At 41.3% G+C, this 20,914-nt stretch overlaps 2 protein-coding genes across 2 annotated transcripts; one reads left to right on the top strand and one right to left on the bottom strand.

Annotated features, from left to right (window-relative positions):
* Positions 1-1,144: 1,144 nt before the first annotated feature.
* Positions 1,145-15,002, top strand: nxf1b (nuclear RNA export factor 1b). The gene is made up of 21 exons (XM_058415628.1): positions 1,145-1,390; positions 4,093-4,318; positions 4,405-4,597; positions 4,690-4,773; positions 4,944-5,048; positions 5,164-5,244; positions 5,356-5,425; positions 6,281-6,369; positions 7,000-7,107; positions 7,191-7,300; positions 10,664-10,700; positions 11,686-11,757; positions 12,337-12,392; positions 12,487-12,594; positions 12,914-12,972; positions 13,106-13,221; positions 13,307-13,349; positions 13,446-13,518; positions 13,607-13,789; positions 14,569-14,629; positions 14,721-15,002. The coding sequence occupies exons 1-21, from the start codon at positions 1,357-1,359 to the stop codon at positions 14,757-14,759; spliced, it is 1,947 nt and encodes a 648-aa protein (XP_058271611.1). The 5' UTR covers positions 1,145-1,356; the 3' UTR covers positions 14,760-15,002.
* Positions 15,003-15,052: 50 nt separating this feature from the next.
* Positions 15,053-20,182, bottom strand: prdx5 (peroxiredoxin 5). Its single transcript, XM_058415639.1, has 6 exons — positions 20,007-20,182; positions 18,350-18,484; positions 18,075-18,206; positions 16,446-16,484; positions 16,183-16,247; positions 15,053-15,435 (listed from the first exon to the last, which is right to left on the bottom strand). The coding sequence occupies exons 1-6, from the start codon at positions 20,082-20,084 to the stop codon at positions 15,327-15,329; spliced, it is 558 nt and encodes a 185-aa protein (XP_058271622.1). The 5' UTR covers positions 20,085-20,182; the 3' UTR covers positions 15,053-15,326.
* Between the last annotated feature and the right edge of the window lie 732 nt (positions 20,183-20,914).

The raw sequence follows: 20,914 nt of genomic DNA, 5'->3' as shown, positions 1-20,914 counted from the left end.
CAGTAAGCTGAAAGGACGGAAACGTAAAAGTAAACATCCTTTAGATCTACTGTCTTGGTGAAGTGTGTTTTTACCGTCAGGGAACACCTTGAAACCTTGGCTCATGAACGTTAAAAGCATGCCAACTTTGTCAAAGGTTTGGACGACTGATTATTAATAATATTTATTTACTCGAGCCTTTGTTAAATAGGACACATGGGTTCGGTTGTGACTGAGGAGATGAGGGAGATACTTCTTTCGGTGGTGTTATCTATATTATAGTTATATGATTTATGTTTGTAAGGAGTACTCAATGTTTTATGGGTTCATAGAAGATCTGCCTCCATGATGGGCATGTTGTGCTAGCTGAGATGCTTTTCTTCTCACTGCCTTTGTAAAGAGTGTCTGGTCAATCTTTTCAGACCTTTCTCATCAACAAGGTGTTTCTATCCAAAGAACAGCGTCTCATTTAAAAAAATAATAATAAATTTCACACAGTTTTCCTCATTCTGATGTTTGGTGTGAATAATATCTGAAGCTTTAGGCCTGTAGCATGCTTTGCACATCAATATTAAAATATGAATGGTTTTTATACACAAGTTAGTATCTTTTTTAGATTATAATTGATTTAGATAGATAGATAGATAGATAGATAGATAGATAGATAGACAGACAGACAGACAGACAGACAGACAGACAGACAGACAGATAGATAGATAGATAGATAGATAGATAGATAGATAGATAGATAGATAGATAGATAGATAGATAGATAGTTAGAACTTTATTGTCATTGCAATATCAGGTACATAGCAACAAAATGCCATTTAGCATCTACCAGGAGTGCAAGTAGAAATTGTGCAAATCAACAAGTGCAGATAAATATGTAAATATGTACATCAATAAATAAGGATATATAATTTACGATGAATTAATCGTTTTTATCAACAAATAATAGTAGCATTTATTCACTTTATGTTATTTGCTGACTTTTAAATCGACGCATCACGATCCAAATTTACATTACACCCCTTTAGTACATGTTAATTAACGTGTAATTAAACATTGGTTAAATGTTGCTGCAGTGCGCGCGTGCTATCAGCCGATGGCGCCACATGTTGGCATTGACCACCACACGTGAACTGCAGAAGATGAAACGCGCATGCGCACTGCAGAATTGCGTTGTTCAAAAGAAAAAGACAGTAGAAAACAAAACAAGCTGCTTTCCTTCTAGCTAACCTCGGTTAAGGCTTGGCCTTATTCATGACTCCTATTTGCTGTTTCGTTTAATGTTTTAGTTCAGCTACATTCGTCTGTGCGAATATATATTCGTCATAAGACAGCTGTTTGCTCAGCAAGGGTGCATTTAAACGTAAAATGGCGACAGCGGACGACTCCCGATTCTACAGTGGTGAGTTAGCAGCGCTAGCCTATGGATGCTAACTAGCTTAGCGGTGTCAACATGTTACCCAACAATAATAACTAACTGTGTTGCGCCTTTTCTTTTTTTATTATTATTTTCCATCGAGACCTGTTTTGCAATGACCTTCGGAGTAACAGCTGGCGGTTAATCTACCAAAGGATCACCTAGTTAGCTGTTAGTACTAAAGTGTGACCTGGTTGTTAGCACGTAGCTATTGATCCGGCTAGCTACGTGTGCACACTCTCAGCGCACGCGCACCTAACCGGATCACTAATTACTACTAGAATAATTAACTAAACTTATTTTTTTATTTTTACTTGATGTGATTAGATCGTTTATCTCAAGTCACAATTCTAACATCATTTAGCTAGCCGTTTTTTTTCACCGCGTGACCGAAGTTGTTCAGCGTGTGTGAACGAGGCATTTTTGCTTTGAACTAAAACCCCCACAATACTGTCCAACTATTTCTTGGCAAAGTAATTAAAGGTGCAACTAGTCGTCTTACTTAACCTAAATTATCCTAATATAAAATAACAGATGATGAATATATATATATATATAAGTAGTTTGTGGGGTCATGACCGTCGATTTTCTATACATACACTATATTGAATCATTGAATTCAGGGGTTGGACTCGGCTCCTTAGTTCTAGTGAAAGGAACTCTTAATGCTTCAGCTTCATACCAAGACATTTTGGGCAATTCCATGCTCCCAACTTTGTGGGAACAGTTTGGGGATGACCGCTTCCTGTTCCAACATGACTGCACACCAGTGAACGAAGCAAGGTCCATGAAGGAGTTTGGTGTGGAGGAACTTCAGAGTCCTGAAGGTTGAGTTCCTCCGCACCAAACTCGCTCATTTTGGTATGATCTTGTTATGAAGCTGAAGCATTAAGAGTTCCTTTCACTGAAACTAAGGGGCCGAGCCCAACCCCTGAAAAACAACACCTGTATTCAATGATTTGGAGGAGTGTCCCAAAACTTTTGGCAATACAGTGTAGAAGAGAGATTTATCATATTTAATATATGATAACAATGTAAAATAACAGATTATAGATATATCTAAATAGGTTGTCGTGTCATGACCATGGATTTTCTATATATAATGCATATATTTATATAATTCTGTAGATTCAAGACTTTGTCACATTCAAAGTTATCTACAATATTTAACTTGCAGTGAAATGAAAACCCGATCAGTCCTCTTTAGACTGTGCACATAATCGAAGTTAAAAATAGAAAGTAATAGAAATTAGAAGTAATAGAACATGACAGAATGGAAAGTAATGTAGTAAAAATATTATTAATAATGCATATTAAAATAATTAAATAATATCCAAAGTTTTTATGTGCATAAGTAAAAGAAGTTTGTTTTTGGAAATTGGTTTTTTTTGTTCCTCTAACAAGGAGGCAGATAAACTGAAGACTCAGTAGTCAGGAAACAGACATAAAGGAAATGATTGCGGAAGGGAATGACTCACTTTTTATTGCTTTATTCCCTTGGCTAAATATAGCCCAAAAAACAATAAGGGGTGATTGGTGCTTTGCTATAGAGCACAACAGTGGTCAGTGATTGGGTGTTAAGGACAATGGTGGTCAGTGATTGGGTGTTAAGGACAGCAGTGATCAGTGATTGGGTGTTATGGACAACGGTGGTCAGTGATTGGGTGTTAAGGATAACGGTGATCAGTGATTGGGTGTTAAGGACAATGGTGGTTAGTGATTGGATGTTAAGGACAGCAGAGATTGGATGTTAAGGACAACGGTTGTCAGTGATTGGGTGTTAAGGGCAGTGGTGGTCAGTCATTGGATGTTAAGGACAACGGTGGTCAGTGATTGAGTGTTAAGGACAATGGTGGTCAGTGATTGGGTGTTAAGGACATCAGTGATTGGATGTTAAGGACATTGGTGATCAGTGATTGGGTGTTAAGGACAACGGTGGTCAGTGATTGGGTGTTAAGGACAATGGTGGTCAGTGATTGGGTGTTAAGGACAACGGTGGTCAGTGATTGGGTGTTAAGGACAACGGTGGTCAGTGATTGGGTGTTAAGGACAACGGTGGTCAGTGATTGGGTGTTAAGGACAACGGTGGTCAGTGATTGGGTGTTAAGGACAACGGTGGTCAGTGATTGGGTGTTAAGGACAACGGTGGTCAGTGATTGGGTGTTAAGGACAATGGTGGTCAGTGATTGGGTGTTAAGGACAATGGTGGTCAGTGATTGGGTGTTAAGGACAATGGTGGTCAGTGATTGGATGTTAAGGACATCAGTGATTGGATGTTAAGGACATCAGTGATTGGATGTTAAGGACATCAGTGATTGGATGTTAAGGACATTGGTGATCAGTGATTGGGTGTTAAGGACAACGGTGATCAGTGATTGGGTGTTAAGGACAACGGTGGTCAGTGATTGGGTGTTAGGGACAACAGTGGTCAGTCATTGGATGTTATGGACAGTGGTGGTCAGTGATTGGGTGTTAAGGACAACAGTGGTCAGTGATTGGGTGTTAAGGACAATGGTGGTCAGTGATTGGGTGTTAAGGACATTGGTGATCAGTGATTGGGTGTTAAGGACATCAGTGATTGGATGTTAAGGACAACGGTGGTCAGTGATTGGGTGTTAGGGACAATAATAAAGGTGCTATTGGTGAATGTCCCTAACACAGTGTCATTTTAATCTTTCATCTTTCAGAACATGATGATCGTGTTGGACCCAAGCATCGCAGGAAAGGCAGAGGACCTTTCAGAGCACCACTGTATAGCGACCAAATCTCGAAGCAGAGACATCGTGGAGGCCAAGGAGGAGGAGGTGGCGGAGGTGGAGGGGGAGGAGCTGGTCCCAGATCCAGATTTGACGACGATGATGGGGATATCGCAATGACGGATGACTCTCATGATGGGGGACCACAACGGAGATTGTGAGACTGCAGCTCTTGTTTAAAGTCCTGGTATTTGGTTCGACAATGAATCTATCCGAATTAAACACACATTCGTTTCTTTTTAGCACTCCTTATGGGAGGCCCCAAAATCGACGTAATGGTCGAAGAGGAGGAAAGGATGCAAGAGGAGATGGCGGCAACCACAGGGGGCGGGGAAATAGAGGAGGGGGAGGGGGAGGAGGTGGTGGAGGAGGCAGTGGAAACATTGGAGATGGAGCTGATGGAGGTGGAGGCCGTAAAAACTGGTTCAAGATGACTGTGAGTGTTTTATCAGCTGCTTTGCTATAATGTCCATGGCTTGAAACGAAAGAGTATTATTTGTTTTTAATCCTTTTAATCCTTTTCTTCAGATCCCCCATGGGAAAAAATATGAAAAACAGTGGCTTCTCACTGCACTACAGAGCATCAGCTCAGTGCCATTCCACCCCATACAGGTAGGTAAAATACCACATTGTGGCTAAATTCTCAATTATCAATTAATTAATTTTTTATTTTTTCTAATAACAATAAATGTTTATTAGCAAGTAATGTTAAGTTTTTGTATGAGTCCTTTTTGGTCTCTGAGTACTATAACTATACTTTTTTTTTTTTTTTGCCTTTTCAGTACCATATAGAAGGAAACCGTGCACAGTTCTACATTGATGATTCTTCCACAGCATATGCATTGGCCAAAGTGTCCAGAAAAATCACAGACAAAGACGGATATAAGGTTCAGTGTTATAAAATGCACATGCAGTCAATTGGCTGAAAATCTGATAAACAAATTATGTACCATGCTGTTTAATATCTTTCTAACCGTAAGTGATTGTTGTTGTGTCTAACAGGTAACAGTCTTGCTGAATCAGTGCCCGCCCCCGAGCTTGCCCCAACAGGACTTGAAGCTAGAGGACCTGGAGCATTTAAAGGTGTGTGAACCTGAGCCACTTTTGACACTGATCTTAAACGTCCTCTAAAGTAATGGCCCTGCAGTAATAGAGTGATGTGTTGCAGTGAATGTTTTGTTTCATTTATTACAGCAATGCATGTCCAAGCGCTTTGATGCCTCACAACAGGCCCTTGATTTGAACAACATCAGAGTTGACCCAGGTAGGGTTATTATTATTTTTTATTTATTTAAATGCCATTATTTACACTTTTATTACGCTCAAATCTTTATGTGAAATTAACTAACAAAAAGCTTAAGAGCTGTAATTTAAGAGCAGACTCCCGTCTGTGCTATGTGATGTGTTCAGGTATGTTAACAGGTGACAGTTAAGGTTGAAAGGCAAAGAATAACTGGGAAAATTGTTTATTGGGTTGTTTTTTCTCACTGTTTTGAGTTTGACTCCAGAGCTGGTTCACGTCAACTTATCCCTGGTGTAGGAGCTGTTCAATACCACAAGCGGGATAATGCAGTCGGTTCCACAAGTCATGTTACTTGTTGTTTCGACTTAAGAGATAAAATCAGACTCTCACAAGACTGTAGCACTACATTTAACTGAAAAAATGTGCTCTAGGTGCTTGCACTGAGTGCGCCATGAAAAATGGTCTGCATGGCTAAAAATCCTCTTACATGATTACATCTACTCCTGCATGGTGACATTCCACATGTTCAGAAAAGAGTCACTTGCTGTTTGAATGTTACTACAAATGGAAAAATATTTTGAGATGAACGTGTAAGTGTAAAAATGACTGTGGAATTGTGAACCCAAACCTGCGATTAAGAGCCCCTTCCCCAAATTAGACAAGGATCAGTCTCGAGTATGGACTCGAGTATTCTAGGCAAGTGTGAAAACACCCTTTAAGAAAACCCAGCCTTTGCCTAGACTAGTTCCACTTGAATATCTAGTTTTTGAAAAATGTACTTGAGTAATGACTGGTTTTGCCCATGGAACAGGTTTAAGCTCAATCTATCAGAAAATGTATTTATCCAATGTTATTTCGTTGTTCTCCTTGTGACAGATTTGGTTTCCTTGAACATTGATGTGACGCTTAATAGGAAGAACTCCATGCAGGCGGTCATTAAGATCATTGAGGATAACATCCCAGAGGTACAGAAAAGATTACTCCCCTTACAATCATAGCATGAAATGTTACACTTGACATACACTGATCAGGCATAACATTATGAGCAGTGAGAGGTGCCGTGAATAAGATGCCAATATCATAAGATGATACTGGGTGCCTCATCATGGCACCTGTTAGTGGGTGGGATATATTAGGCAGCAAGTGAACATTTTGTCCTCTAACTTGATGTGTAGGAAACAGGGAAATTTTTTGACAAGGGCCAAATTGTGATGGCTAGACGACTGGATCAGAGCATTTCCAAAACTGCAGATCTTGTGGGGTGTTCCCGGTCTGCAGTGGTCAGTATCTATCAAAAGTGGTTCAAGGAAGGAACAGTGGTAAACCGGTGACAGGGTCATGGGCAGCCGAGGCTCATTGATGCACAGGTTGCCCCATGTGATCCGATCCAACAGACGAGCTACTGTTGCTCAAATTGCTGAAGAAAGGTGTCTGAATACACAGTGCATGACGGGTAAGGGCTGTTTTGGCAGCAAAAGGGGAAACGACAATGTTAGGCAGGTGGTCATTATGTTATGCCTGGTCATTGCATACTGCTGATGACGGGACCAAGCCAAGAAAACACTTGTTTATCTGTTCATCCATCCTCTTCCCAGCTGGTTTGTTTAAACCTAAGCAACAACAGATTGCACAAGCTGGATGACCTCTCTGACCTTGTCAGGAAAGTCCCAAATCTGAAGATTTTGAATCTCTCGCACAACGAGGTATGGAGTCTTATCTTGTATTGCATTTAGAGTCAGTCTTTTTTTTTTTGTGGTTCACGTAGTTACTTCTCTGTTAACTGCAGATAAGGTCGGAGAGAGAGTTGGACAGGCTGAAGGGGCTGAGACTGGTGGAGTTATCACTACAAAGGAACCCTCTTTGCGACCACTTTAGCGACCAGGCCGACTACATTAGGTCAGTTCTGTTTCTAACCTGTAGTGCAAAGAAACGTGGGATGGGTTGAATGAGTGTGTTTTGAGTGAGTGAATGTCTATATCCGTGTGTGTGTGTGTGTGTTTATACACATCATACATCATTTCTATCTGGAGGTCATCGAAGCGCCAAATGGAAGCCAAGAAAGCTTATGTAGAAAGCAAAGGAAATGGAGTAAATGTGCTGCTGTTCATTTTAGCACTGCTAGTTTACGGAAGATTAGAGCACCAAATGTAAGGATAGCACTGTAAGGATTGTGTTCTTCCACATAGTTTATTTTTTCTTTCAAATAACACACTGTTATCATTTTATTGTCTTATTCCAAATACCACAGCAATTTGACATTGATTCCTCTGTGGCTTTTGTTTATATTTATTTATTGATTGATTTTTTAAGAACATGATGTGATATGATCAGTTTAATGTTACTCTTAATGCTGTGGAAGGTAAGTCAGTTTCTATTATTCCTTAACATTACAGCAGCTGTAACCAGTGGTTCCCTCACCAGGCTTTTTTTCCTCTCTAGTTTTTTGGACACAGCTTGTATGTTAACAAGAAACAGAGAACTCGATTTTAGAAAAATTAATACGCAATTTTTGAGCGGTCAGATTTGAGAAATCAGCAGTGCTAAGGTCTAAGTCACAATATGCTTTTTGGTCAAACGGTTGGTATTGTGAGCCCTGCATGAAACACTGATGTATTTCCCCTTCTCAAAAAAAATCAGAACAAGCAACTGGCTGGATTTTAGCCCATTATGCCAATATTGTTAAGCAGTCTATTTTTACAAATGTCAAATATTCTTAGAAAAAGGCATCATAATGCAAATTGTGTGTTTTGGATGTGTTTGTCGCCAACTGAGTGGAAGGATAATCGTTCAAGATTCAAGATTCAAGAAGCTTTTATTGTCATTTCAACCACATATATCTGGCGCAGTACATAGTGAAATGAAACAACGTTTCTCCAGGACCTGGTGCTACATAAACATACAACTACTAGTACAAAACAAAACAACACCACAGAGCTAGGACAGAAGTTTGTCTTAGCCACGTAAAGTGCACAGTGTGCAGCTAGGTGCAAACAGAGCACCACAGATCGTATCACTTGGACTACTTCTGTGGGGAAACAGAACGTGACACACACAAGTCTGTGTGTTCTGTCATTAAACATAAAACCAAACTGTAGACGCAGCACTATCCCTCTAATGCTCAACACATTTGAGGTTGTAGGTTTATTGTAGTACTATGTGTAGTATAGCGATAGCGCATTTGTAAAACAGTGTGGTGGTTTAGTTTTTACAAAGGATAAATGCTTCTCACTTTTCTGTTATCTTATCTCCCAGCAGTTTCAGTTCTCCGTTCTCTCAGTATTTTTCCCTGCAGTGCAGTTAGCTCTGTTGCTCTTTACAGATTACTGCTCATACACTTGCCCTTGCATGGTTAGTGCAAATGGTCAGTTTAGTGGACGATGTTTTTTGTACATACGTGCCTTTTTCTAATCTTATTCTTAGCTCATTTGGGAAACGGTGCCATTTAACCACTCACTGCCCAATGCCTCTTAACCCTGCGAGAGCATCGGGCCTAAGCTGACTCTAGAAGAGAAGGAAAATGCATGTTGTGCACACTAAAGTGCCCTTGATTTCTCAACCACTCTGTAATGGTGCCACCTCCATCCCCTCCACCCCTCCTATAAGGGCTGAGATTAAGTCTCAACCCAAGGTTGCTGTTTGGCCAGTGACGAAGGCTGGTTAGCCAAAGACGGGTAAGATCCCACCATGAACTCGGGACAACCTAAGGCAGGCACAGTCGCAAAGCTGGCCACAGCACACAACATAGAGCAAACGATGAAGATCCCTAGAAGAGAAGAAGAAGAAAAGGAAGATGTGGATTGCTAACACTGCACTATGAGAACTCATGGGTGGAGGAGGAAAAGGAGAGGGGATTAAAGAAAATCCTTCAGGCCAAGCAGTTCCCAGCAATCGCTTGGACCCTTAAAACTCCAATGTGGGGGTTGTTGCCCAAAAAATGGACCTACATGTCCATGGACTATGGACAGAAATGTGATTTATCCAAAGCAAATGCTCTCTTGGCTGTTACCAAACTGAGGAACACTGGAATGTGGGCTTTGTGGCCATATTCTCATCTCAAATTTAGAGTAAGCATTATGCTCATAAATTATATTGAAGATACAATAACATAAAATTAGACATAGCTGACTAGGAGCGTTAAAACTTTAGCTTGAATTGTTTTTTTTCTCAAAAGAAAACCCGCTCATTTTTAATTGCAGTGGTCGGGTCTAAAAGTGTTAGGTTACACGCTTTAGGCCAATCCATTGTCTTTTTGTAGCTGCGTCGCCAGAGTCATGAGCAACAGCAGTACTCTGTATAAAAGCTCAGGGTTCAACTTCATTGCTGCTATTTTTCCTTCATTTCAAACGCCATCTTTTCTGTCTATGCTGAAAATTCTTGCCTCATGTAAATTCTTTTGCTCTTTGAGTTCACCCCACTGAGTTACAAATGGCCTCCATCAGCATGGTTAGTGTGCTCCATGGCCAAAATATTTGAGTTTGTACTAAAGTTTAATGTAGAAATCCCATTAGTTCCATAGCTGTGTGTGAATTTTCAAGTGAGATTTCCTAGAGAGCTACCTCATGGGTGAAAAAAAATACATGCAGAAAATACCGTTGTCCTGCTCATAATTGGTTCACAGTTGACTTGAAACAGTTACGTAGTAATGGCATGACCAACTGAACTCACCACGGCCCCCCCGAGAGACCTCAGTCCGATCGTTATGTGCCTGAAAGTACTGACCGTGTCCACCACCTCTACCCCACACACTCCCCTTCCCTCACCCCCACCCCTCAGAGCCTGCATGTCAGTGTGTTCCGGCGTGTAGGGGGCTGATGGTGAGTATTGTGGAGGGGTAAGTACAACATTCCTGTTGGGGTGGGGGAACATACCAGCATTATGAATATTGATATTGCCATTGAACCGTGGCTTACATCTTTACTGTGTCTTTGAGTGATGCAGACTGTAACAAGATGCCTACAATTATTTGAAGATTATATATCACGTTTGGCTGCGGTAAATATATCTAGCAGAAAACAGATTGCATATGTAAGCACCTCGGGTTTAAGTCATGAATTTTTAAGAGTCTCTCATGTTTTATTCAATGAATAAGCCTCTGTTTAATTTTGTATGCCCAGTGACGAAGTGTCTTCACTTTATGTCTTCAGGGTTGACTGTGCCAGTGGTGTATGTGACGAGTAGGAGGAAATAATCTGTTGTCTAGTTTCTTCTCCATTAACAGTTATTTTTCTCTTTTCTTCTGTCTTTGTGGTTGTCGGACAGTGCCATACGAGAGAGGTTCCCCAGGCTGCTCAAACTGGTAGGCTCTGCACATCACTGATTTATTCAGGTGTATCTGATAGTGTCATTGGTTCCTTCCACCATAGCACCCCCCACCACCAGCTACTGACACACAATTGGTGCATTTCTACCACAGGTTCCTTTGCAGGAGTTAGTTCAGGATGTTTCTTGGAGGCTTCCTATGATGCATATGGTAGACGTTAACGTACTGAACGTTATTGATTGGTCAGACATCTGTGGTTCTCTCATAATGCGTGTTTTTGGCTTGACTTGGAGGTGGGAAGATGATGACGGTAGACAGTAAATGCTGTTTTGACATCAGCTCATCGCTCAACAAAAAGTGGAAAATAAAAACATAGAGGCTAGCTGGCTGCATTGAGTGACATACAGTGAATCATTTAGGACCGTGAACCATATAGTCAGTCTATTTTTTGGTTGATCTATAGCAAATACCTGTGTATATACGGCATTAAAGCATGTTAACTTCTGATGCTGCGTGGAGACGTGTTGAGTCGATCTCACTCTGTAGATAGGGATCTAGATATACACTTCCTCAGAACAGTGAAGTCAGTATTCTAGATATATCAAGCTAACGTCAGTTGATTTGTTTATTGATAGAACGCAGACTCTAGTGTATACATTATAACAGTGTTTTCTGTGTTTGTGTAGGATTTCCTATTTGTGTTTCCTCTCGTTTCGTCTAGTTGCTAAAAAACGATAGATTAGTAATGCTTTGATCTTTGGTATCTTTTGCCGGTTCTGTTCTAGCGATAGTTTGTGGCTGATGCTGTGGTGTACACGACACTTGTCCAGGCACTGTGTAGACTTCTTTTCGGGCTTCTTTAGTTCCTCAAAAGGTTCCTGAATTTCGGTGGAAATGCACTCTCTAGGATTAGACTTTCACAGCTCGTTGTTGTAATTTCACCTCAGGGTTTCATGTACATCAGAGTGTTGGAAGTAGGTGTTGTCTCACACCTTTTCATTGTTTCACCACTTTGCCACAGGATGGACACGACCTTCCTCCTCCCATCGGCTTTGACCTGGAGGTCGCTCCGGCCGTTCTTCCTCCAAGCAAGGTAGTGTACCTAATAACATTGTCATACTAGTCCAGTGTTCTGTAGCGCAAGGGTGGCAGACTCATTTAAGTTGATCTTTTATTGGCATTTGTCTGTAAGGATTGAACATGCATCACATGTTCAAAACTTGCTTGAGTTCTACCAAAATTTCTACAAAAAATATCTATTATAAGAATACATACTTTAAATATCATCCCTTTTCACATTTTTTAAGTGTCAACTAAAAAGGACCTCCGCACGAAATAGCCCATAGTTAACATGAGGGATCTGAAATCAATGGAGTTTGCAACACGTTTTAGTTTTACAGTAGTTTAGTTAATGTAAAATGACATTAGTGTTTATTAGTTGTGGTGTTTATTGCTCTATTCTGCCCCCTAGTGGATTAAAAAACTACCTTTTTATTCCCTTTTTACCTTTTAATTCAATCCTGCCCCATGAATTCTATGTTTAAAACCTATTGTAAAATATGATTAGTAGACATGATTAGAAACTCTGCTGGGCCGGTCTCTGTGTGGGTGAGGTGTTAGCACGTTGCTAATTTGTTTAAATATGCGCTAATCTGAATCTTTTTCAATCCAGCCCAGTTACTTCGGCTCAGAAGAACTGAAGGGCCTCATCACCTGCTTCCTGCAACAGTACGTTTCTCTCACAATTCCCGAACATCTCGATTGTGTTTCCGAATGTGAATGAAGGTTGTGACCGAAGCTAAATGTGTTTTCCTTCTCTAAGGTATTACGCCATATATGACTCGGCAGACAGACAGCCTCTGCTCGATGCTTATCACGATGGAGCAGCGTTCTCGCTCATTCTCCCGTTCTCCACACAGAACCCTTCCAGGTAGAATGTTTCTGCTTCTTACACACACACACAGTACAATTTAGTACTGCCACTGTATTTACACTCAGTGTTGTGCTATCCTGAGTGTTACCGATGCATCAGATCGAATTACAAGATACGCAAAAAATAGACATTTTTGTGCAGCTGCTTTAAGAAATGTGTAACAGTTTTGCACTACTTCACCATCCTGCTGATGTTCAGTACAACATATGGCTAAGAAACAGAGTCGGTAATTTTACATTACCTATTAAACAAAAGTTAAATGTTAAAGTGTAGCTAAAACTAATGTCTCCATCACTTTATTGTATTGCTTTTGTAGAAGCAGTTTGGGAGAGTACCAGAAGGACAGTCGTAACATCAAGCGAGTGAAAGATTCCAGTAAGACTCTTGTTCTTATTTCCTGCAGTTGCTTGAGTTCTTGGATTATTACCTTTTGGCAGATTTTTTTTCCATTGACACATCTGACAATTCGATCAATGCATCTCTAATATTTTTTGTTCTCGTCTTTCAGCTACAAGGTTTCGCTTGCTGAAGCACACACGGTTAAACGTGGTCGCGTTTCTGAATGAGTTACCCAAGACCCAGCATGACATCGCCTCATTTAACGTCGACGTCAACACCTACACTGTAAGCGATTTATAACCATGCTACAGATCTGCTCTAAAATTCTCTCAGTATCTGTCTAACTTGCCTTATGTTCCCTTTTTCTCAGAACACCTTGCTGTCATTCACGGTCAGTGGAGTGTTTAAAGAAGGTACGGATGTGATCATGAATTTAGAAATGAATTTAAAATTCAATTCTGCTCCAAAATGCAGCAGTGACATTTTTCTTTATTCTGTGTTTCCTGCAGTGGATGGCAGCTCTCGAGACTCGTACAGAGCTTTCTCTCGGGTCTTCATTGCCGTATCCCCCGGAAATGGAACGTAAGGCCTTTCTCCTGAATCTCTGAATCATATTGAGGTCACCGCTACCGTGTGCTACTGTTGACCATGCCTTCTCTTGTATCCTCAGCATGTGTATTGTAAACGATGAGATGTTTGTCCGAAATGCCACGACGGAGGAGATTCGGCGAGCGTTTGTGGCTCCAGCCCCGACCCCCTCCAGCAGCCCTGTGCCCACGTTGTCGGCCATGCAACAGGAAATGCTCTCTGCATTCTCCCAGCAGTCGGGCATGAATCTCGAGTGGTCTCAAAAGTAAGATTTAGAAGCTTTTCCACCACATCACAATATACAGTCAAGATTCTAGCTGGATATCTTTTCCCAAAAACGTGTTTGTCTGAATCGTGTAGACCTCAGACATACAGATGAACATCATCTCACACATTCTTCTGTCATTTATCAATCATCAATATGGATATTTCTACCCATACTGAAGGACTTGGAGAATTCCAACTGGCCTTTGGTGCTGATTTAAATTATTTAGTCTGAAACCCTTGATCAGCTCTGATTGAAGACATTTAGGAATCTTGCCTTAATGCATTGAAAGGAACTTGAAATGTTCTGCACAGAGAAGTGGCCCAAGATCCGTCTGTAACTGTTCTCGAGCCGTAGTAGATATCGTCTGTAACAATTCTTCTGCAGAAAAACCGCACAAGTTTATACAGTGTTGCGAGTGATATAACTAGTGTCTCCAGAATCAATCTATCATACATTTGTTCCTGCTCAAGTGCTAGTAGTAAGAGTACGCTGATCAGGCATACCATTATGATCAGTGCCAGGTGAAGTGAATAAGACTGATGATCTCCTCATCATGGCACCTGTTAGTGGGTTTGATATATTAGGCAGCAAGTGAGAATTTTGTCCTCAAAGTTGATGTTAGAAGCAGGAAAAATGGACAAGCGTAAGGATTTGAGCGAGTTTGATGAAGGGCCAAATTGTGATGGCTAGACCACTGGATCAGAGCATCTCCAAATCTGCAGCTCAGTATTATTGTAATTTGGATTATTTGTAGTCATCATTTGCCTTCTTTGCAGGTGCCTGCAGGACAACGACTGGAATTTTGAACGTGCTGGTCAGATTTTCACAGACCTTAAGGTAATTGTCCATATCATATAGCAAAAAAAAATGAGCAGTACAATTTATTGTTGATACTGAACACATTACTAAGCTGTGTTTCTGTTTTTAGGCCCAAGGAAAGATCCCAGACGTGGCTTTCACAAAGTGAAACTTTTTTGTCCAGGAAGCTGCAGAACAAGGCCTAGATTTGTGTTTGTAGCTGATGTAATTATTGTTGATTAAATGACCAGTTTCATTGTTTTATGAGTTTTGTTTTGTTTTTTTGGTGATGTTCTTTCTCTACAATATTTACCAGCTACTTATTCTGTACAAAAATGTAGAATATCCATCAAACTTTGTTGTATACTTTCTCTTTGAATGTTATGTTTTGATTAAAAAGTTTTGAAATATTCATTCACTTGTTCCTGTTACGATCAGAATGAAGCAGAGAAATCGTTCACATGAATGCAAAATTCTGTTTATTATTGTACAGATAATGAACGTAACAGCGGTGAAGAATTGTGCGCTTGAAGGTCACGTTGTCCGTCGACTCGCTGAACTGTACAACGTCCTCTATTTACTCTCCTGCTACGCTTTTCTTTGGTTGCATCTCCGCTGACAGCATTTTTGTATTTTTTTTTTTTTTAGCTGACGCAAAACACAGATTACTGAAGAGATAACACCATATGTAGAAGCTGATGGTGGTTATTTGTAGAAGGCTGGCGCGGTCTGTGCTTTAGATCAGATCAGAGAGGATGTTGGAGGCTAAGCTGCAGGTGAGACCGGTACCATCAGGCTCCACGTTGAGCTTCTTCACCACGCCGTCCTCGACAAGCATCGCGTATCTATACACGAGACATGGCAATCTTAAAGGGCTGGAGAGCATGAATCTTTAATACTACAAACTTCACCCTTTTTCCCCTAACCTGCCTTTGCATATATGAAACCTGATCAGCTTTAATGTTTAATAATGCAGTAATGCTATCATGTCGTACATGCACACGAAGATCTTCTATTCTGATTCGATAGAAGCAAGCAAAACTGCTCGAGTGACTGTTTTCGTTTCAGTCTGCGCACTCGCATTATTTCCGCCCTGCACTGATTTCAGTTTATATTTCACTGCAGCTGGAGTCTGAGAAGCATCATCTACATTATCTTGAATTCTGAACACTAAGTGTGTCACTGTGGCCTAGTTGGTGAAAGCGGCTGCCTGGTAAACAGGAGAGCCTGGCTTTGAAATCTTAGCAGTGTCGCTGAGATTCAAAGAATGTGCTGAGGCTCTGATTCAGACCTACAGAATAAAATTTTACATTAAAATGCATCCGACTTCTAGGCTCAGAGACGAAGCCATTCAAAGGTCGCAGGTTCGAATCCCATCTGGCGTGAGCTATGAGTATACTAGGTTTTTGAGAACTGCCCATGAGCCTTTAAACTGTGGCAAGTCCCAATTTAGTAAAGTTCAGGATTACATAAGGTATGTAACTAAAACATGGTGTCTTCCAAATTATTTAAGAGGGCTTAACTGAAGCTGGAAATAATCTCTACACGCTATAATTACACAAGCACAAAAGTCCTAAAACATTCGTTCTTACCTCTTGGATCTCTTGTTACCAAGTACCTTCAAAATGTCCTCATTGTCCAGAAAGAGATCCACTGCCTGAAAAAGAAGCATGTCGTTTGTAGTTACACCACGTTTACGCTTCATAACAGGAAGCGGAGCCTGACGCTGTAAAGCCACGGCGCACGGCTCAGACAGGCAGCGGCGAGACACATTTGCATTGTGATTTCCATACGATTTCCTGTCACCTGCATCGCTAATGAGAACGGTAGGCAGATAGGCAAAAACAAATCTTACCGCAGTGAAGGCTCCTGTGGGATCGGCCAGCATTCGCACCTACGACGAGATGGAAAAGGGTTTCAGATCTCAACATGGTGATATACAAATCTCGAGATCAATATTTAATGAGCTATCTATTGTAGCGCTCTGCATGTAAATCACCTGATACCAACAAACTTCACTCCTAACCCCTCCTTAAATGTATTCCCATGAGGTGTTAATGGCGATTCTCTTCATCGTTCCCGTTTCCTCGCCACCTTCCACACGCACAACCCCTGACATTTAATGATTTCACACGGAGGTGTAGATTGGGGAAAGGGAGGTGAGAGGAGGTTCATTGCCCCTCAATTCTCCAAAACATGTCCTCATTTTGCATAAAAATAAATAAAGATATAAATAAATAACCACTGTTTTTACACTACACGGTGGCTTGGTGGTTAGCACTGCTGCCTCACAGTAAGAAGGTCCTGGGTCCTAATCCCAGGTTCTAATCTAAGAAGGTCCTAATCCCAGGTTCGAACAGACAGGGGTGTTTCTGTGTGTTTCTATGTTCTCCCTGCGCCTGTGTGGGTTTACTCCGGTTTATTCCCATGTATATTAGGTTGATTGGTAATTCTAAATTGCCCGTGTGAGTGTGTGACGTTTTCTGTCTATATGTGTGGCCCTGTGATGGACTGGTGACCTGTCCAGGGTGTACCCCTGCCTTTTGCCCAATGTGTGCTGGGATAGGCTCCAGCAGACCCCCGTGACCCTAATTAGGAATAAAGCGGGTATAGAAAATGGATGATTATGCACTGCATTTACTGTGGCACACTGTCTTCCTTTCCATCTTTCCACAAACTGGGATATGACATCACGTTTTCCACTGCTAAGCTTATGTCTACTATAATCACCACATCGATCCCTTTTACGTTTTATTTACGTGAACTGCTAAAACGAATTCTGTGCCCGGTTCGTGGTTTATGGAGAACTTATCAGTTCTACAAACCTACATAGCATGTCATGGCAAAACAATGACTGTCAGTAAAATAATCCACTGCCAAACCTGTTAAACATCTTTAACCTATTCTTGCCATTTCCTCATTTCTATTTATTTTATAAACCGCTTCTATCACAGTGCTGGCTGGGGAGTTCTCAAGGAAGTCAATTTCCAATAATCCTGCATCTGATGACATGAAAAAAGGCCGTTTTTCCTGTAAAACAATACACTGACCACTGAAACCTGGAGATTGGGTTTCAGACATTGTTCTTAGGTCTTCTTCTTAGGTTGGAACATGTAATTACAGCCACAGCGATGCTCAGCAACTGATATAACGTTAAGCTGTTTCATTCGTATAGCACTTCTAACAATCAAAAAGCAGCTTTATGGAAACCCGGACATAGATTTTGATTCAGAATAAAGAAACCGAAGGCGATAGGGCCATGGGAACGACTCCCTGAGAGACAAGAGGAAGAAAGTGTTGACAGGAACCAGACTCAAAAGGAACTCATCCTCTTCTATGTAATGCCGTATGAATGTTCTGTGTTGAGGAGGAAATCCCTTGTTTGTGAGCATAGTTGGCAATAAATCACGTTCTGTTTCTGATTATAATTCATCACTTAGCTACAACTGTAGTCATGGTTTATGCCTTTGGGGTCCCTGCTCACCTTGCCATCCGTGCCATGTTCCTTTCCCCATGCGGCCATGACAAACACGTCGTTCACAGAGACGCATGCCACCTCCTGCACACCTTTGCTCTTCAGCTTTCCAGCGTCAGCCACAAACCCTGGGAGATGCGTCTGAGTCACAGAAACAGACACGTAGGAGTGAGTTGAGCAGCAAGTACAACATAACCAAGTAGGAAGAAGAATTGAATCTTATTTAAATAGAACACAACACTATAAAAGTAAAATGGTTGGTGTGTGCTTTATGTGTATGCTACCTTGGAGCATCCAGGAGTAAAAGCACCGGGCACTGCAAACAGTACCCCCTTTTTCCCTTTAAAGAGTTGGGCGATGGACACTTTATTTCCTGGTTCTCCTTCCTGGACCTCCACAGACGGCAGACTGTCTCCAACCTTCAAAAGAGTGATGTAAGTATATTAGTGTCTCTCCATGCTGCTCACTGGAGTGAGTGGAGCTCCCTGCCATGTGTATTTTAGCAGTTCCTTGGTCTAACACACACACACACACACACAGTTCAACTCAATTCAGCTTGGTAATTACTCAGGTTTAACAGGATGACAGTGTGCTCGATTATTTGCAGTGCATGTGGTATTAAAGTTAAGTAGATTTATATTGTGATCCAGTCTATATATGGATATCGGCAGCATGTAGTGCTGTGTATTCAGTGACATTAACAAAGCTGCCAGGAGAAAACATTTTAAAATAGTGTTTCTCAAAGTCATTATTAAGTGTTTATTACTTATACACAGATCAGGCATAACATTATGACCACTGAGAGGTGACGTGAATAAGACTGATGGTCTCCTCATCATGGCACCTGTTAGTGGGTGGGATATATTAGGCAGCAGGTGAACATTTTGTCCTCAAAGTTGATGTGTTAGAAGCAGGAAAAATGGACAAGCGTAAGGATTTGAGCGAGTTTGACCAGGGCCAAATTGTGAGGGATAGACCACTGGATCAGAGCATCTCCAAAACTGCAGCTCTTGTGGGGTGTTCCCGGTCTGCAGTGTTTATCAAAAGGGGTCCAAGGAAGGAACAGTGGTGAACCGGCGACAGGGTCATGGGCCGACAATATGTGGATTTTGCTCCACATATTCAGATTCACTTAAATTGCTGCATAATAATCCTATGCTTTCCTGACTTTCCAGACACCTTAGTACAGATCCAGTGATGGAAATGTTATTCTGTTATTATAGAGTTCTTATAATTATTAGCCAATGATCACATGAATCAATTAGGTTTAATCATAAACTTAAAATAACTCAAAAACACTCTCACCTGCCCCTATGGCTCCAATAAACAGGCTATATTATTATAATGTTAAATAAATATTCATGAAACAAACGTGTACTGAGACGGACTGTGGGATTTCTATTTTTACAGTTAAAGATGTCCTTGAAAATTTTTTGAGAACCCCATCTGCATTAGAGGGACAAGTGGAGGACTGGACATCATCTGTTTCAGACAGTACAAAAACCCTGTCAACGCGCATGCGCAGTTCAGCATGACGCTACAACTGCGTGTGTCTCAATAACGTCACAAGTTTTATTTTGGGCAGAATGTGGACTGCAAAAAAATACGATGATATAAACGATGCATGGTGAATTTGAGAAGGCTTGGCGTAAATATAAATGGGGTCCAATAGCAAGAAATTAGCGAAAAAGTTGGTGATCTCACGACTCATTTGGGAGTGTTTATCCAACCTACATACAACCTTCAGACTGGACACACCAACCGTGTGCTGTTTTTTAAGGGCTGTCAATAGATTAATATACTGTGACAAGATATTTAACGTAATTAAGGAGACAGCACGAGCGTCACACTCAGCGCGAGCTGGAAACGATCTAAAAATAAACCCCTGGACCCGGAAACTGTGTGTGCAACAAAGACAACATGGCTAACAGAGCTTCTTACCTTGATAGGCATGTTTGAAACGGCTGTAGTATGAAGAGGTCTGATGAAGCTGAACACACGGGATCCTCTGAGCAGCATAACTGGTCCGCGGTTTTATATCTGAGGAAGAAAAGGCGGACCGGTGAAGAGCACAGCCCGTCAGTGTCAGGACAACAACTCTCCACTAATGGCCACGCCTCCTACACACACACACACACACACACACACACACACACACAGGTGACAGGGCCTTACACACCTTAAAGAAAGCTTTTTTGTTTAACACTGTTGTTTAGCCCCGCCATCTTAGTTTGATTGACACGTCAAGCAGAAAGATTGCTATCTTCACATGCTGACCCCTGTGCACCACCGAAAGCACCAACAATGGGCAGGTGAGCATCAGAACTGGACCACGGAGCAGTGGAAGAAGGTGGCCTGGTCTGATGAATCACGTTTTCTTTTACATCACGTAGAAGGCCGTGTGTGTGTGTGTGTGTGTCGCTTACCTGGGGAACACAAGGCACCAGGATGCACTAGGGGAAGAAGACAAGCCGGTGGAGGCAGTGTCATGCTTTGGGCAATGTTCTGCTGGGAAATCTTGGGTCCTGCCATTCATGTGGATGTTACTTTGACACGTACCACCTACCTAAGCAGTGTTACAGACCATGTACACCCTTTCATGGAAACATTATTCCCTGATGGCTGTGGCCTCTTTCAGCAGGATAATGAACCGTGCCACAAAGCAAAAATGGGTCAGGAATGGTTTGATGACCACAACAATAAGTATGAGGTGTTGACTTGACCTCCAAATTCCCCAGATCTTAATCCAATCGAGCATCTGTGGGATGTGTTTTTCTTCATAACTATCTATCTATCTATCTATCTATCTATCTATCTATCTATCTATCTATCTATCTATCTGTCTGTCT

Source organism: Hemibagrus wyckioides, linkage group LG18 (assembly GCF_019097595.1).
Source record: "Hemibagrus wyckioides isolate EC202008001 linkage group LG18, SWU_Hwy_1.0, whole genome shotgun sequence".
NCBI lineage: Eukaryota > Metazoa > Chordata > Actinopteri > Siluriformes > Bagridae > Hemibagrus > Hemibagrus wyckioides.
Note: the sequence above shows the minus strand (reverse complement) of the source record. Positions and strands in the feature narration are given on the sequence as shown.